Source organism: Manis javanica, chromosome 4 (genome assembly GCF_040802235.1).
Source record: "Manis javanica isolate MJ-LG chromosome 4, MJ_LKY, whole genome shotgun sequence".
Taxonomy (NCBI): domain Eukaryota; kingdom Metazoa; phylum Chordata; class Mammalia; order Pholidota; family Manidae; genus Manis; species Manis javanica.
In genome coordinates, this window is record NC_133159.1 from 4,787,930 (window position 1) to 4,807,293 (window position 19,364).

The 19,364-nt window shown below is 45.9% G+C and overlaps 1 protein-coding gene across 2 annotated transcripts in view; it reads right to left on the reverse strand.

Moving 5' to 3' along the window:
• DNAJC11 (DnaJ heat shock protein family (Hsp40) member C11) overlaps positions 1-19,364 on the reverse strand; it is a 61,830-nt gene that overhangs the window by 6,383 nt on the left and 36,083 nt on the right. Inside the window, exons 5-10 of one of the 2 annotated variants that reach the window (XM_017641826.3) lie at positions 8,710-8,838; positions 7,658-7,780; positions 6,647-6,720; positions 3,674-3,863; positions 2,991-3,076; positions 2,485-2,601 (exon numbers count right to left, since the gene is read on the reverse strand). In XM_017641826.3, the coding sequence (XP_017497315.3) occupies positions 2,485-2,601; positions 2,991-3,076; positions 3,674-3,863; positions 6,647-6,720; positions 7,658-7,780; positions 8,710-8,838 (719 nt within the window). The remainder of the gene's footprint in view (positions 1-2,484; positions 2,602-2,990; positions 3,077-3,673; positions 3,864-6,646; positions 6,721-7,657; positions 7,781-8,709; positions 8,839-19,364) is intronic. The other variant, XM_073233116.1, reaches the window with a different exon arrangement.

The window sequence follows — 19,364 nt, forward strand, 5'->3', positions numbered from 1 at the left end:
CTGATAAGTGGGGACACTGATGTATCTACAGAGCGCCAAGCCCAACAGCAGCAGGAAGCATGCGGCGCCGTCAGGATGCGCCTCAATGCGTCACGCTCACGCACAGAAGCCTCCCGCTGTATGACTTCAATTACATGGCATTTTGAAAAAGGCAAAAATGTAGGGAGGGAAAACAGACCAGTGCTTGCCAGGACTTGGGAAATTTGGGGGATGATGGCAGTGTTCTCGGGGAGTTACCCGACTTCTGTGACTGTCAAGCTCAATGAACTGCACAGTGAAAAGGATGAATTTTAATTTACGTAAACTTCACTTTAAAAATTATAGGAATGACAGCTTGGTTCTGGGGCAGAAATGCCCATAACTGCACTATTTTAGCTTAATAGAAAAATAAAATGATGCATATAGATAAAATATAAATAAAATACAAAAGTAAAGTTAAGAAAAAATAAAGACATTTTCTTGATAAAGAATACTGAAAGGTCATGATTGGCAGACCTACACTGTAAGAAAGACTGAAGAAAGTTCTTTATGCAAAAGGAACCAGTACCGGAAGGACACTCAGATTTTTAAGAAAGACAAGGAACACTGGAAATGGTTTAAAAAAACAAAAGTGGATAAACATTAAAGTTCCCCTCTTAATTTCTTTAACATATATATGACTACTTAAAGCCAAAATTACAACACTGCTGTGGGGATTATGACATGTGCAGATGTAATATATACGACAATTACAGCATAAAGGACATGGGGTAGGGGGGGAAATAGCAAGAGAATTTGGTGAGGTTCCTTCATTTTACATGAAGTGATTCGGTATTAAGTCCAAGTAGGCAATGAAAGGCTAAGAATGTACAATGTAGTCTCTAGAGCAACTACTAAGAAAAAAACAATGCAGATAGCTAAAAGGTCAACAGGCAAATTAAAATGGAATGCTAAAAAATACTCAATATAAAAAGACAGAAGAGAATGGTTAGAGGAATAAAAAGTCGGAAGGAATGAACAGAAAACACATAATAAATAACAGGACAAAAATCCAATTGTACCAACAGCTACATTAAATATGAATGGACTAAACACTCCAATCAAAAAGCAAGAAACTGTATGAATGTATTGTAAGAATGGAAGAGCAAGATCTGAACTACATGTTGTCTACGAGACACTTTATGAGCACAGAGATTGCTTAAATGTCAATGGACAGAAAAAGATAAACTATATAAGCAGCATAAGAAGGCTGGAGGAGCTACATTAATATCAGATAAAGGAGACTTCATGGCAGAGAGTATTGTTAGAGATAAAACACATGAAACAAACACTGACAAGGGAGGAAACAGAGAATTCCACAATGACAGCTGGAGATTTTAACAGTCCTTTCTCAGCAACTGATAGAAACCCCCTCATACCAGTAGCACAGAACTTCTGATTTCTGACAAATACTTCCAGTCACCGTGACCTAACCGATTTTGTAGCACACTACACTCAAGAACTGCAGAATGCACATTCTTTTCAAGTACACAGGATACATTTGCCAAGATCGATTATATGCTGGGCCATAAGGAAGTCTCCATATATTTAAAAAGATCAGCATCATATACAATATGTTCTCTGACCAAAATGAAATTACAAGTCAATGATCAGATATTGAGGGAAAAAACCCAACTATTTGGAAACTAAGCAATACATTTTTAAAAGTGAAATTAGGTGATGGTTTGAACTGATTTGTGGGATGGAATAAAGGGAATAAAAGTTTTTAAAGGGAAATTTATAGCCTTAGATGTTTATATTGGAAAAGGAAGGTATTAAATTAATAATGTAAGGTTGGACCATGAAAAGCTAAAAAAAAAAAAGCACAACTTAAAGCCAAAATAAGTAGAGGAGGACATAATAAAGGATTGAAGAATCAGGAGTTGGGATATGACGGTTGAGATCCTGTTGGATATCCAGGCTGAGATTTGGAGAAGGAAGTGGGATCTGTGAGCTGGGGATCGGCAGGGAAGGCCACGCTGGAGCTCTAGGCATGGGAGGTGAGGCGCTGAAAGCCACCAGGCTGCGTAAGAGCGCGTGAGCGAGTCTAGACAGACGAGGACGGGCCCTACACTGAACCAGAGGCAACACTCCGAGGCTGGAAGGCAGCAAGGCCACCTACGCAGGGGCAGGAAGGCTATGGGTGCCAATGGGAATGGCCTGGCACAGAGGGATAAACTGACGCCGCAGGCGCAGACGGTGAAGCAGGGAATGGGGTGCCCGGCCAGCAGGGAAGGCGGGCCAGTTAAGCATATGGAAATTCTCTGAGTGAGACTGAGGCCTCACTAAACGGAATGTGGGGCTTTTGGGCTCCTTAACACTTGCTTACACAGACAAGACAGAAGCAACCATAGTTAAGAATAAAATTACAAAGCAAAGTCTATTTCATCCTTAACGCAGGTGAAGTCCAGATGAACTGCAAGCTGCCAACTAATCCTTTGGCCAGAAAGATCCAGTTCGACTTACTTGACTTTGAGAGAAACACCCTGAGGGACTCCAATGCTGACGGCTGCCCCTAAGACGCTGTGCCTGGAGATTTTCCGCTCTGCTCCGTACTCCACCACTGTCCCAAAGAAGCCTGCCCTGCAGGGAGCAGATTGCGGTGAGCAGCAGGGGCTCCTCAGCTCCTGGATCCCTCCCGGTTACCATGGGCAACTGTCACTCAGAATAGGAGCAGCATGCCCCGTCACTTCCTCCCCTCGCACCCTCCCCACCACCCACAGCGCTGGTACTCTCGGACAGTGGGCAGAACAAAGTCGGGACACCCGTGGCGCAGGTTTTCCATTAGACTCTGAGTTTCTCAAAGACCAGAGCTGCAGGGTATTAAGTCCCACTGCCTCTCAGCAGGAAGCACTCAGAAATGTCACCAACAAAGACATTAATACAAGCAGCATCTTGCACGAAACATCTCCACCATGACAAACGCTGACACAGAGAAGGCAAGCCTCCAAGTCGGCCAGGCCAGGACTCACTTGAGGGATCCTTTCACGCGGGTCTGGTCATCATCCTGGAATTTGTGCTGATAGCTGATCAGTGCAAAGGAGTGAGGGATTCCAAGCTGAGAAGACAGGAGAAAGGGGGCACGGCTGAGAGCCAAGGCTGCAGCGGGTATTGCCCCTGTACTAGCCGCTGAGCACCCATCATGGGCGGGCCTCTCAGGCAGCTGCAGAAGCGTGTGAATGTTTACCAATGTTTAAACATGGGGAGATTCCTCATAAAAATCCAGTTTTCCAACTTCTCACAAAAACTAAAAAATTCCAACACGGGGCCTGTGTTCTTATATGGCAGCAGTTGGTAGGTGCTGAGGACCAGCTGCCCTTTCGGGATGGCCTCCCTCACTCTGTGCCATGCCCGGGCACAATGGCGTCTGTGTGCACGACTTTGCTTTGGGGTCACTTACCGACCAGGGGTCCCTCCCACCCTGTTTCTGTGGGTTTCTCCCGCCTGATGTGAAAAAGGCATTTTGCTTTAGGACACCTGGAATGCAGTGACCCTGGGAGCCTGGGAGCAACTGCATTTCCATCCTGAGTGAGTGAATGGGACCTGCCCCACAGGACCCCGACAGGTACCTGGTCCAGGCAGGCGGCTAGAGGGAGGGCTGCAAGAGGCACCTGAGGCGGAGGGAAGAGGGGTCCTCCCGGAGCTCTGTCCTCACCTGCAGGGCCACAGTGAAGTGGCCGCTTTTGGTATCCCGGACAATGCTGGTGTTCATGGCCGACTGGATGCCCCACCGCCACTGCAGGTAGCCCACGGTGTTCTTGTCCAGGTTCCGAGCTAGGACGGTGGTCAGGCCAGGCCGGACTCCTCGGGACGAAAACTGCAGAGCACAGTTTGTCGTCACGAAGCTGGGGGGACACACACAAAGAAAGGGTCCTGGACGGCACCTGGCTCTCAGCTGTTCTTGGCTGCTTCCTCTCGGCAAGGCTGAAGCCCTGCCCACTCCCTCCCATGACCCCTGGGCTATCTCCCAGCAAGGGGAGCACGAGACCCTGCCCCTCTCCTGCCCCTCTCCGGAAGAGGCCGCTTGAGGGTGCCCTGGGGAACCTTCCCGGTAATCTTCCCGGCTCAGCGGCACTACCCTCCCTCAACCCACTCCCATTTTGGCTACAACCAAAGAGGCCCCTGAATGTGTGTGCTCCTAAGCCAGTAGACCCAGCGCTCTTGCAGGTCGCCTGGGGAGGGTCCCAAACGTGGCTGCACCCTGGAATCCCCGGCTAGTCCAAAAACACGGGTGACTTCCGCACCAGGCATTCAGCGGCAGAGGCTCACTGGGTTGAAGGCTTGCTGGCGATGCTGATGTGCAGCAAGGTTTGAGAACCCCTTAACCAGAGCCCACTCCAGACAAATTATGTCAGAATTTTGGGTGGGGGCCCAGGCATCAGCATATTTTTCAGAGATGGCCATGGGATTCTGATGCACATGCACGATTACATGCTATGGACTGAAGTACTTGAAAAGTAACACAGTAACCGGAAAGGCCTCTCCTTGTTTCCAAAGGAGTCAACGCCACCTCCTGGTTAGGAAAGGGTATTTCATTTCTGTGACAAAGGTCACTATTCACTCAAGGTGTTGAAAGGTGAGCAACAGCTGGCCTTTAGTCACTAGCCCAACATTCACCAGATTGCCTTGGTTTCTTTCTTTTTTCCTGAACTCTGGGAGTGTCATTTTTGCCACTAAAATAACAATAAATGTGATAACTGTTCATATTTGCTCCTGTCTGTACTCACAAACTTCCATTGGCTTCCCACAGCCAGTTAAGAATTAACTCCTTATTTTCCACAGGGCTCCCCACCCAACCTTTTCTCTCATTTATCTCATACTTGAGCCACACCAGATGACAGCTTCATTTTTCTGCTCTAGCCACACTGGGGTCAGGGGAGACAAGCCGGGAGATGAGAACCCCAAGAATTTCAAGACAGTTAAACAGTGATATTTAAAAGAATCAGAATACAAAGAATGAGATCCCTAAGTACTCCAAGTAGTGAGATTTAGCATTTTTATCTGGCATGTGCTGGACAGACAGAGACTGCAGGGAGAGGCCAGTGGGACAGGTACTGCCCCAGAGACCCAGGACACTGCAGGGTGGCTGGCCTTCCTCCAGACTGAGTCCACGCTCACCAGCAAACCTTCTCATCACTCGTCTGGACTCACAGATAAGGAGCCTAGGATCAGGGCACTGTGAGGAGCAGACACTGTACATCAGTGCACTGGTGCCCTTGCCTATGAACCTGTGTCCTCAATCTGATAAACTCTGTGTACTACGAAGGAATTCAATGCCCAGTCTGTAATAGCTGATGACCAGCCAGCCCTACGTCCAGGTGACTGCTCAGCGGACAGACACTTTAAGGCTCAGGCAGAGGAAACAGATTTTCCTCAGTGTGTCTCCTAAATGCATGACCTGGGGTGCTTGATACAACTATGGACTCCCAGGCCCCTCCCCTAGAGGACCCGAAACAGTTGGTCTAGGGGTACAGGCAGGAGTCCCTGCTTCTAGTTGGCAAAGAGGTGACAATCCTAAGCAGACAAGGTTAGGGCGATGCTGACATGTTCTGGTTAAAAGCACAAATCCTTGTCCCCTTCCCAGACACACTGGATTCAAGACCGAGAGCAGAGCTCTGAAAAGCTGCTGCCTTCTCAGCAGCACGTGGATGGTCCTCAACCTCACGGGGTCTGGAGCACCCTTCTATCCTGAGCTCTCCTCCTGGAAGCACACTTTCAAGTCCCTGTCGAGGCTGTGCCCATCTTCCCAAGCTCCAGTATCTGCCTGCCCCAGTCTCGCACCTGCCCATCTCTCATGCACTGACTGCCCTGAGAACTGCCTGTACAATCAGGCCAGAGGGTAGGGCCTGCTCCGGCCCCACGGAACCTGGCAGGCATATAGGTACACCTTTAACTGGAAGTGAAATACCTTTCTTTTCAAAATTATCTCTATCCCAGGACTCCTTTAGCTATATTTTACCCCCTGAGGAGAACTTTTCTCCTCCTAACCAACTGTTTTATCTGAGCTCACAAAGGTCCCCCGCTCCAAACAGGAAGGAACCTCTGTTGCTCTAGAAGGGATGGTGATGGACAGTTCTAGGGCTGTGACATTATTGCACCAGCAAAGAGGAAGGTGGGCAGATGTTGGTGGGTGGTGAAGCTCTAGCAGATATAAACCCAGCTGCTAACCAGGCAGTCTCACAAGGGACTCGCTGCTTAATAAAGCCTTTTATAGAACTTAAGACACATTCTCTGGGACAAAAAATGATCTACAAGTTCATAAACATTTCAGACCATCAACTGATTTCCCTGTGAGGGTGCTTTTGAGCCACTTGGGTCTCTGCCTCTCATGGTTCTTACTACCCACAGCGACCAGGTGGGGCAGGAGCCTCGGCCCCACAAAGGAGGAAATGGACCACAGGGCTGGGGCTGGGATAACAAGCAGATCCGCCCACTCCACACTTGCCCAATCCAGTACCCTCTGTTCTGCAACATGCACACAACCTAGGCTCCACGTCACCACTGCAAGGTCTGCCCTCAGTGACCTTGCAGGACACACAAGTAACTCAAGGTGACCTTGATAAAAAGAAGGGTTTGGTCTCCTAGATCTACAAAGACCATCAAAGAGGATTTATCTCCTTATATTTACCATCTTGGTGTGAGATTACGGAACAGCTTTAGACCAAATAAAGGTCCCTGCAGATCCCCAGCTCCAAACTCTAACTGTTCAAAAAAAGAAGGAGAAACAGTATTAACTACACAGCAGTGACCCAGGTCTCAGGTAAGCGGCTCAGTTCTAATGCCTCTGTTCAGCTCGGTGCCAGTGGCTCTGCTGGGCCTCTGGAAGTTGGGCTGGACATTTCTCAGCCTCTCACCTTAGCCTCTGCTGAGGGGGAGACTGCTTCCCCAGATCAAAGGGGCAGTGGTCAGGGGCATGTTCCAGGAAGGAGCCCCTCCAAAGACCACACTGCTCGCCCCGCCGCTCCTCAGCTCAAGTCAGAGGAGAAAGTGGCTCCTGCACCCCTCCCTGCGCACAGCCATCTGCAGAGCGCCCCCGGCCCCTGCAGCGCCGATTCCTCTGCGTTTTCATTCTGCTCTGCTTCACCGTCTGCAGGGCTCACAGGTGACTGGAGATGGTTCTCAGGGGTCTGCAGTCAAACCCAGCAGCAGTCCCACGCTCGCAGCCCTGGGAGTCCACCTCATTTACTAGGCTGGGTGACTTTGAAGGCAACTCTTCAATGTTAATTTGATGCAGCTCAATTTGCACAGCAGAACTAGCTGTTAAATGACCACTAATCAGTGGACCTGAGCGCTGAGAAAGGCACCCACTTCTGAATTGTGCAGGAAAAGGGAACAGCCTACAGGCTTTTGCTTAAAAGGAACAGATTCTGAGTTTCTAGACTTTGGAATTCTGGAAGCTGGCATCCCAAGGAAAGCCTGCTGTTCCATCCCAACTTTGAGCTGTCGGGCATACTGAGAGGATTCCTTCTCAGATATGAGATGTATTTTTCTCGAGAATAGTCAACTTACGGCAGTGGCACCTCGTACATTACACAATGATCTGGCCAATCGAGGTTATTTTGAGGGTTAGCTTTTAGAGTGTAAATATTCAGAAATAAGGCTTTGAGGTGGACAGTGTCCCGCCTGCCAACGTTCTTACCTCTCCCCATCCCTTTGCAGAAGTGACTCGTCTGAGGGCGAAGTTGACGGAACCCCCTCCATTCCCATTCTGGGTCGAGAGGCTTCCAGACAGGATGGCTGTGTCTGTAGCTGTCAAGGGTGCCTGGGAAATTATATCTGCTGGTAATAAATGAATCAAAGCAAAAGGAAGCACCACGGATGGCAGCCTCATGAGCACACTACTGGGGCATGACCGCAGGCCCAGGAGATCCCACAGTTCAAGTGTGTGTGGTGCACATAACCCCGGCTGCTTCATCTCTCCCTCGCTTTGTCATGTGATCTGCACGTGGCCACCAAGCAAATGTTTTGCAAAATGTTGATGGGTCAATTAAAACCAAAACCAAGACCAAAACAGGACACACAGGGCTGATGCTGATCCTCAGTGCACCACCAGCCCTGGTGTGCACAGTGACTGCACTGCGTGCGGTCCCACTGCGCGAGCCTTTGCTCGCCACAAGTGATAGGGAAGGGACTGAAGGCCTTTCCGGGGCCATACTGACTCTGGAAGCTCCAAGTGGCCAGTGGGGTGCATTTCACTGAGTTAGAACTTCAGGTTCCACGTTGATGTACTTGAGAATAAATAAATGAGTTGAAGAGACATAGACCTACTACAGCCCTCAGCAGAATGGTCTGACATTGCCACATCCAAACAGGGCTTAAAGACCACATTTTAGTGACTTGAGGGCTCAGATGAATATTATATTCTCAGCACACAATAGCGTGTGCCTTGAAACAAAGACCAGTTTGTGGAATTACCTATGGGGGTCTGCTTTCTCTTGACATCACATGACCTTGGCTTCCCCTTCTCCGGGACCATTACCACTGCCTGACTGGGGGCCCTGAGAAGCTGAGGGCCCCCCAGCCGTGTCAGCAAAGCAGTAACAAGCAAGGTTGTGCCTGGAGCTCTTTTTCTTAAGTGGCTAATTGTATCCTTTCATAAATAAAGATGAGAAAAACCCCAAGCAAACTCAACCCAGCTGCGCGCCTCACTAACCCGAGCCCAGCCCACACCAGGGGGAGCCTGCGCTTTACCTCAATGGACTGGGATATGTGCATTTTGTTAATTTCAATCTGCGGAAAACCACTTCCAGACACATCTTCGTACTCTTCCTCGTAGCGATCAAAAAGGTCGGTGGCATCGATGCCGACGCTGATGGTCCCCTGGGGCAGAAAAACGGAGCAGTCAGCACCTGGGTGGTATTTGCGGGATGAAAGACACCACCACCCTTCAGTGCCGGGGTCAGAGAAGCAGCCATGTCCGAGGGTGGACGGCATGACAAAGATGAGTGCCAGGGAAAAAGAGACTTACTTAATATATACAGTATTTGATTTTTAGAGCTCAAACTGGACCTATTTCATGGCTCTAACTAGATCACTTCTGGACTTAACCACAAATGCAGAAAACAACCTAGAAGTAGCTACATGGAGTAAACACTTTTAATGTTTAATTCTAAACACTCTGCCATCACAAAACTACCTTAAACTCTTTAAAACATAAAAATACCTTCAAATATAAAGATGTGCAAACAAATAAACAGGAAGGAATGGGAGATATAACAATTGTTTTGTCTTCTAAAATTGAGAATCAAGTTATGAGAAACATATTCTCGAAATACTAAGCTAAAATTTTGCTGATAAAAATGCTTACTCAGAAAATCTGTTTATTATTTTTTGTCTTAAGACTTTCAAACACAAATTTTAACCCAACATATAAAAACCTGACCACACACATATTTTTATTAAATTGCCTGCAGCCCATTTTTAAAAACATTATTGAGGCTTACTTTACATGTAATAATATAAACTGCACCCACTTAATTTTACAATTCAGTGAATTCTGGCAGATGTGTACACTTGTGGGACCACCTCCCTATGTACAGAACATTTCTATCGCCCCAGAAGTAGCTTGGGGTGATGTTTTTCTCCCTGAGAAGGGGACATGTGAGGGAATTGAGGGATAAGCCTGTAAGTCCACCGTGGGGGAGTGAGGGGGCTGCTGGGCCGGAGAAGGGGAGGTAGATAAGGGACCTTGCGGGGAGGGTGTCGTGTCTGGGTGGTCACGTGCAGCATCACGGTGTTTGTCCAGGCTGATACCAGTCTGACCCTGTGGTTTTGGTCAGTTTAGCAATCATCCCAGATTTTCACTTCAAATCAAAGTATTCTCTACTTTGATTAAATATTTTGAATTTTAAAATATTAAAATAATTAAAAATATTATCACCATCAATAGTTTGCCTTGAACTAAGAAGGCAGAGCAGGTTTGGTGGACAGGCCTTCCCTCTGTACTTCCAGCATCTGGCAGCGTCTCAGCCTGCAGTGTGTGGGTTGCACGGTGACTCTCAATGACAAGGATAAGCAGCACTCTTGTCCACCTCTTTCCAGGTGAAACGTGAGCAGTGCCCCATTGTAGCACCTGCACGCAGGAGATTTCTGATGCGGTGGCTCAGCGCAGCTAAATCCTTCCGATCTCAGCTGGTGGTAGAAGTGTTAGATGCTACGGCCCATCTGGCGCATCGGGCAGGTGGCCGGTGCCACAGCCTGTGACATACATGAAGCTGTCAAGCCAGTGGACAGCCCTGTCTGTAGGCAACTCTAGGTGTCTGTGAACACACGTGGGAAACATGTGGGCCAGGTCCACAGAGGGTATCAGAGAGCAGTCTGGCCACTCTTGCCACAGCAGTTTTTTTTTCTCATGTACTGACAGGCACACATCAGGAGTTGGCACACCTTTTCTGTGAAGGGCCATGGTAAACCTTTGAGGCATTGTGGGTCAGTCTTTGTTGTTGCAATTCAGCTCTGCTGTTGTAGTGGAAAGTGGCCAGACGGTCCAGCAAAGGGCTGGGCCTGTGTTCCAAGAAAACTTTGTTCACTGAACCTGAAATATGAATTATTTTTCACATCTCAAAACATTTCTTTCTTTTTGACCATTTAAAAACAGGTCACACAAAAACAGGCAGGGGGCTGAATCTGGCAATTCCTGACATAAATCTGCAGGGTTTTTTTGGGGGTGGGGTGGATAATGCTTCTGTTTTGATAAACTTTTCAGGCAACCATGAGATTAAATAATGTATATGTTTAAGGAAAAAAAAATTAAGTACTAAGTTTCTGTTTTCTCAGGAAGTTGATCAGTTTGTAACCTGTATCAAATGCTCTTTGACACTGACTTCTAATAGGCTAACTTCAACACTATGCAGTTGAAAGTCTCCGATCTGTTAACCACTGGCGGCATCTTTAATAACAAGTCAGTCTTTAAAGACTGTGCCTGAAGTTGAGGCTGTGGCAGGTGTATTTACACATACCTGTGAAAGATGACTTCATGGAGACCACACAGTAATTCCTCTATGTTAATTTCACTCGCTTTCCATTTTTATATTTCCATATAAAAATAGCTGTTTATATGTAGGTCCCATTAGCAGATCCTCACAACTGCTAATGATGCCAGCTTATGTCTCAACCAGATGCTTCAAACAGAAAATCAGTTAATGTTAATGATGGTTTGGTTTGTTGAAGGCGAATCACCTGCCATTATTATAAATGTTCCTGTAAACTCAGTCAGGAAGTTCTACAGATTGTTTTGTGGTGATGCTCAAATACCAATTTTGGTGAAGTACAGCGTCATGGTAAAAGCATTCTTATTAACGAAGAAACCCATGGAGCAGAGATCCTTCAAATTAGTTATAGTGCATATGAGTACATGATTGTGTCAAAACAAGCTGTGATATTCTAGCTATGGAAAATAAAGCTAAAGTTATCCAAACGTACAAATATTTTTGTATAGCCACAGAGTAACAGAATAAATTTTTGTGAGGCTGATTCTGAATACAAAAAAACCTGCAGCATGGCATTAAGAACTGTGTACTAGGACTGAGCCTTCGCAGAATTCCTTTTTAAAAGAGCACAATCAACTCTGCAGCTTTTAAAATATTTAAGAAGCTGCAATCGCTGAAAATAAAGCATGTAACCAAGAATACTCTGAAATTCATCTCTTGAGGAAAGAAAAACTGAAACAAATAAAGTAAGAGCTCAAACAGTTTATTTCATCCTGAAATTTCATAATGGTGTTCTGGAATATCTCTACTTTGGGTAAGAATCCTTTGATGGTGCTGTCATTTTTAATTAGTTAAATTTACACTTTGTCTTGGAATGGAATGCCACTGAAAAGGTCTGGCTACAGTTTTTTTTGGCACTTATGTTTGATGAAGCATTCAAAAGATCATAAATAAAAACAAATTATAAAAAATTTGTCAAAAGAAAATGATTCTGTCAAACAATTCTGTTGTCAAAGGAGAGCATTTGTGGAAATACTTGGGTCAAAATATTTATATTCTACAAAATGAAGAGGAAATTGAGAACTGAGAGAGAATTTTCTCAGTTAAGAATACTATGACATACGAAGAAGAGTTAACGCCAAAACTGTCAAATTTACTCAGTATAAATGCCACTTTTATGAAGATGGTAGGGAATGTTACGAAAGAAAAAAAACCCCATGACAGTACATTCTTCAGGCAAACAGCCCTGGAACAGTGTGGAGGGGAGAACCCACAGGTGACCTCCAGGTCATCATGCCTGCTGGGCCCACCCTCCTGGGCTCTCACTGGCCGGGGGACCTGCTTTTCCCAGCAGAGTGCAGTGCATATGATGGTGTGGACTTCCAGGCTGGGCCACAAAAAGCCTGGCTGCTCCGTCTAAGCTGCTGGACGTGCTTCCTGGAGAAGCTGGAGAACACGTAACCACCCAACTTCCCCGAGACTGCTGTTCTGTGAGGAAGCCCAAGCTAGCCAGGGGGCAGACGCTGCATGGGAGGGATGCCAGGCCACCCCCTGCTGTAGCAGCCACCCAGCAGAGGCACAGGGGAACAGGCGCCATCTTCAGTGTGACCCCAATCAAGAACAGCCAGCCGAGTGCAATTCACCCACAGGGCCACGAGAGAAAATCAGACTGTTCTTGCCAGCCACTGAGTTTTGGAGGGGTTTCTTATGCAGCGATACATAACCAGATTAAAGTATATAAACGTATGCCAAAAATAATGATTCTGCTTCTGCTACTTTTAAGGTTGACATAATATAACTTAAACATTTGTTTTAATGTACATAGGTATATTTAAGGAAACATTTAATTTTTGAAAAGTTTTTGAATGAACCATTTTATAGGTTCTCTAAAATAGTAAAAAACACTGTTGGTCAATAAATAGTAACAAAAAAATGGTATAATTTTAGTAATTTTGTAAGCACCCCTTTCGCTCTCGAAAATGTCCTGGTCTGAGATCCACACTCAGTCCGCGTGTGGAATACCAAACACGACGTGCGTCAGTGCAACGTGAAACACGATTAAAAAAAAAATGGCACGGCCACCCTGTCTACAGGCCACTGTAAGGACGCTGGCTTGCAATGAATGACGAAGCCGTTGGAGCACCTGGAGCAGAGCGACCTGGTCTGACCCATGTTCTGGGGCTCACTCTGGCTGCTGAGTTGGGGTGAGTGGCCAGGTGAGACTGCTGCATAAGCCACGGTGAGAGGGTAGGAGCAGTGGTGGAAACCCCTCATCTACTACGTGGGTTTCGTGACCGGCCCCCTCCTCTCACTCACTACTCTCTTGATAGTTCTCAGCTGGTTCTCTAAAGTGAGCCAGTCACATGATGTGCAGACCACGACAGCTCTTTCAATATTTATGTCTTTTATTATTTGTCTAACTGAATTGGCTAAAACTTCCAGAATGATGTTAAATATGGTTCACTTCCTTTCCCAACGAAAACCTTTTAAATTATAAATATTTATGTAAACTTCACACTGACAATCAGCTGATTCACCAGAGGGCTGAGTGGCCTTTAGAAGTTTAAAAATATTGCTTAAGTCCCTTTTCCAACTGTTCTGTCGTTTCTTTTAAGAAGGCCAAAATAAGCTAACACTCCCATGATCTGGTGACTTGAGACTCGACAGGCTTCGGTGTTGATTCAAGTCCATGGAAAAGGACTAACCCAGAAAGTCGAGAGACCCAAGAACATTGGGCTCCAGTGCCAGCTACACCTGATGAAACCGACTGTCCGGGACGATGAGTGATCAAGTCACCATCTACAAGAACATGTATTTTAATATTTTAGAAAGCGGTTTGGATGCCTGTGTTCTTACTCCTCTTCCATTTCAAGGAATTGGACTTTTGAAAATACATACATTTATATGTTTCATACTTAGCATTAAGTATCAAGATACAACCAAAACCTTCTAAATTATGCAAAGTCAACATTTTACCTCTGGAATACAATTTGGCATCATCTCTCACAGCTAAACATTTGCCTATCATATGACCCATCAGTTTTATATCTAGCTGTGTGTGGTATGTGCATGTATATGTGCATGCATACAGAAGTACACACTCAGGGAGATATTCTTACACATGTGCACCAGGAAACATGCACAAGAAAGCTGTCCATAACAGCAACGCTCCTAATAGCAAAAACCTCAATATGCATCGGCAGGATATGAATAAACTGTGGTCCACAGCCGTGAAAAGGAATGAGCACAGCTTCACGAAGCACATGGAATTGTGGAAGCGAGTGAAGGGTGGGGAGGAGCAAGTCCAGGAGAATATGTAGGGCAAGGCGCCATTTTTATAAAGCTCAAAAACAATTAAAACCAAACAGTACATTGCTTAAGTATATGCATGATTCGTGACAAAAAATAAAAAAGCAACAGAACGATGACCACCTTCAGGTGGCGCTTCCGTCCGCAGAGAGACAGAGCAGGGGGGGGACAGGGAGGTGGATGCAAGTTACGGGCAATATTCTTGTTCCTGAGTCAGGCAGTGGGTGCCTAGGGGTTCATTACTATTGTTACGGTTTTTACATTACACATAATCCTTCCTATAAATGTATATGTATGGCTGACCTTTAATGTGCAAGTTAGGGGTGCAGAACCCCTGGTGCAGTCAAAAATCCCTGTATAATTTTTGACTCTCCCAAAACTTAATAGTTTACTGTTGACTGGAAGCCTTACTGATAACATGAACAGCTGAATATCACATACTCTGTATGTTATATGTATTACATACGGTATTCTTACAATAAGCTAATGAAAAAAATTTTAAGTTGCCATAAATCTCCAAAAATTTTTTTCAATATATTTAGTGAAAAAAACCTATGTGTAAGTGGAATCATATAGTTCAGACGCATGTTGTTCAAGGGTGAACTGTATATTATTATATTTTTCTCTTAAAGGACAATAAAGCAGAGAGGATATATATACAGCATAGGGAATATAGTCAAGATTATTTTAACAGCTTGGTATGGTGACAGATGGTAACTAGATTTATTGTGGTGACCATTTTGCAATGTATATAAATACTGAATCACTATGTTGTACACCTGAAACTAATATATTATGTATCACTTATTCCTAAAAAAAAAAAGACAGTAAAGGGGATTAAAGGGAAAAAGAAATTTGCCTTTTGGGTACCTTGTATAAAGAAGCTACTGGAAGATGTGTTTTCTCCATAAAAAGAGATAAACCAAAAAAAGAGGAAGGGACGGAAGCCAACCAAAGAAGGGCCACGGAAGCTCTGCGAGGCCAGAGCTGCTGTGTCTCTCTGGGCCGTGCGTGGACGGCATGCCTAACAGTTTGTTGAATGAATGAATGAAAAGGCCTTTCCAGGAAGCTGGTGAGGAAAGCCAAGGCCGCAGCTGCCTGGCAGGCTGAGAAGGCAGAGTCCGGGCTGGGGATGAGAGAGGAGGGCTCTGGAGGGACGCCACCAACATCAAACGGAGAGTGACGGAACGGCGGGTGTCTGATGAACCGAGAGGAAAGGTTCAGTTCGGAGAGTGTGGAAATGAACCAGTGGTAGATTTACAGAAAACAAATCCGAGAGCCAAATGAGATGCTTACAAACGCCATGGAGCAAAGAGCGTAGTAAGAAGGCCAGGTAGTCATGGTTCACGGCCTGGCTCAGCTGAGTAATTACACAGCATGACTGATACAGAATAATTCATCCCCAAAGGGTTTTGTAACTACGTGGGGTGGGCTGAAAAATGTGCTGTGTTGGGGACCTATAACCTTATCTCTTCTAGCAGGAGGTCAACAGATAACTACTGAAACTGAAAAAAATGGAAAGCAGTGTAAATATACAACTTAGAGATACAGAAGAGCTGTCAGAGGAAAGCTCAGAGCTGGGCTGGCCGCCTGTGGGGGACAGCAGTCAGGAGCTGGAGGGAGGGGAGGGGAGGGGCGACTGTTTCTTAAATAAGTCTTGAAAGTATCTGACTTTTGAAAGTACTTACACATATTATTTTGACAGAAAAAAATTGAACTTTGCCACACAGACTTCAAAACTAGAGGTTACTTAAAACTATATCTCAAAAAGGTCTTATATGCATATTTAAATATTAGACTTCTTGTACCCATAAGCCTCAGCTGCTTCTTGACTGGGAGGCCCCAACATAACCAAATGACACCATTACTCAAAAAAGGGCCTGGAGTAGGAAAGACTGGGCCCAGCCCCTTCCGGGTGGTCATCAGATATCATCAAAGGCCCAACCATTCCAGAGCCAAAGAAATGCCAGCCCCAAGGGGAATACTACCGGCTGGCTGGGAATCCACTCCCTGGGAATCCACTCCCGCTGGCTCTGTGAAAAGCCTGGAAAACTTAATTATATACCTACCCCACCCGGCCCCTGGGCCTCTTGGAAGACATAGGTCCTTCCCACATTGTAATCAAGGTAAAACAATGGGTAACAGGGCCTTTTCCATTAATCCTCAGCGGCCTATCTCAGCTCCTACTGATTTCCTCCATCTGCTCAAGCACACTGCCCCTCTGCTCTTCCTCAAACACACCAGACCACTTCCCATCACTGGCCACCGGGAAATGGCTGAGCCCGGTCTCTCCTACCCCAGGCCCTGCCGTGAGTAACGGTGTCATCGGGTTATGTTGTGGGTACAAGAAGTCTACCATCTATCTCTACAAATCTACACGGGTAACTCTCCTCCTCATATTTGTTCCAATGTCACCTTCTTAGTGATGTCTGACCACCTCACTTAAAATCACAGCCCTCCCCCCCTTACCTCCATCTAGTTTCCCAGCACAGCATTATCACCTTCTGCTATGTAATTTATGCACTGTGTTTACTGTCTATTATCTGTCTTTCTCAGCCAGAATACTAAGCTGATGAGAGGGCAGGGTCTTGTCTATGTTATTCTCTGCTGCATGCCCAAGTTTGGAACAGTGCCTGGCTCTTCATAGGCACCCAATTTAAATTACTTTGCAAATAAATGGGTCATCTTTACCTTACACACCCCTAACCTGCAAAATATGCTAAACTGTTGCTAATATTAAGCTGGTGTGTCATTAAAGACCACACTTCCCATCTCCCCTTCCCTTGGCCAGCACACTTAACCCTTCGATTCTAGTTCACGGGAGCTTTTAGAATCTTGGTCTTGCCCTTGCACTGCAGGTCACCTGTGACTGTGACTGAACATCCTCATGACATGACTCATGGAAACCCTGAACGTGCAGTGAGTGCGCCTCTCCCATGACGGGAAGCTTCTCACCAGGTTGGAAATGATGATCCATCAATCCTCTCCGAGTAGAATCAGCTGTTCCTTCAGACAGAAAGCTCTGTTCTGAATTATTTTCATGTTTGTATTTTTTTAATCTTGCCATAAGGATAATGTGAGGAATTTCTGTCAAATGCAGTCTCAATTACTAATTGAAAATTCCACCAAAAGAGGCAATTACATTAAGAGGCAATGTGAAATCTGCCCAATTTATAGTTGATGAGCCCATGGTGGCTCTTGTGAGCCAGTCTCTGCAGACTCATTCTTTTCTTTTGGTATCATTAATATACAATTACATGAGCAACATTATGGTTACTAGACTCCCCCCATTATCAAGTCCCCACCACACACCCCATTACAGTCCCTGCCCATCAGTGTAGTAAGATACTATAGAATCACTACTTGTGCAGACTCATTCTATCTGAGATCAAAGTCAGAACCTGCATTCTCCCATGTTCTGGAGAATGACCCCAACTCCCCAGGTCTGCAAGATCAGCCCGTGTGCATGCCCGCCCACCCACCTGCTGTGTAAATGCACAGGGGTGAACAGCCCTCCAACCAGTACCCACTTAAACAGCTCTGCTGCCTACTGCCCCGTCAGCCACCTCGTCTCTTCTCCAAAGACTCTGCTTTATGTAACAGCACTGGCCCAGAGTTCATCCCTGCTCCTTTATGATAACTTCCCCATTTCTTCCATTTTAATTGCAGCCCGTTCTTGCATACAGTCAATCTCCCTTCCTGCCACTGAGCACAACAAACATATGGGTTCCAACAGCTTTTTTTCTGCACGATTATCCTGTCAGCTAAATTGAGTCAGTTTATGACATCAGAGTCATTTCCATCGAACAGACTGAAGTTATAGCCCTGGGCTCATTCTGATGGCTATAATCATTAGCCATGGCAACCAAAACAAATCTTTGAAAAAAATCTTTTAAAATAATTGAGTAATACATACAACTTTAGGAAAACATTTTGGGATAAAAATATTTTTGTGGTTATCTTCCTTGATATATTATTTACAATTCTGATAAGGATGAATTGTGTTTTTAAGTTATTAGAGGATTCACACAGATAAATTGGCCTTTCTAACATCAGAAGGGAGACTTTGTCAGGGAGTTTATGTTACTCTCTATAATAGCAAAAAGAATGAAATGGTCTAGGAATTAGTGTAATGATCTCTGTGAACTGTTAGGTAACAGGGTCAAGAAAGCAGTCTATACCCTCAGAGGCAGGCGACCAAGCCCCTCACGTGGGGCCTGAATGAGCTCAACAAGGCAGCAAAGAAGTCCCACCATGCTGCCTGAGATCTCGTTGTCTTCACAGACTCTCAAAGGGGCTGCCATCCAGAGAGGTAAGATTTACAGTGATTAACAGAAGAAAGGAATTAAAATAATCAATATGAAGTGAACACTGCACGGAACCATCAAACTGCGTGGTCTTAAGTCTCTAAAAGGCAAGCAGTGTAGACGAATTACACAAATGAAATAGAGTCCTGATGACAGCAGGAGGGTGGCCGGGGTGGCCAATCAGATTCCCATCACACACAACCCCACCGTCTGGGCCAGCCACAACGCCTTCCCCACACCGGCTCAGTGTGGAGGAAAGGGAAGCCAGGATCCCCGCAGCCTGAGCTTGGTGCTTCCCAGCAGGAAGTACAAAGGAATTTATTCTCACCCAGCAAAGCTGGAAAACAGGAAACTGAGCTAAGGACTTTGGGAACTTGGGGCCTTCTGAGTCCAAGCAGTGGGCCCCAGGGCACAGCCCCCACCCCACCCAGGGAGCAGCCCAGCTAACGCTAGATGAGAGGCTGACTCAGGGCACAGAACTGCAGGGTGGAAGCCAATCCCAACCCTAATCCTGGGCTCGTGACTCCAGGTAGAAAGCTCTCCCTCGCCGCCTTCAGGAATGCGCGTGCCAGCGTGGTAGTGCGTGCATTCCGTCAGCAGGACACACACTGGCACCCAGGGGCCCACTCTTTCCTTCTGGGTCCCACTGCACTTCCCAAAGCTCATCTCACACAAACCACATGTGTCAAGTGTCCTTTCCCTGTGGTCTTCTTACAAGAGGCGATTGCCCCTTTATTAGCATGCAAATATTCCAGACCTTTCTGTTCATCTTGAAAAGCAAAACACTTGGAAACAGAATAAA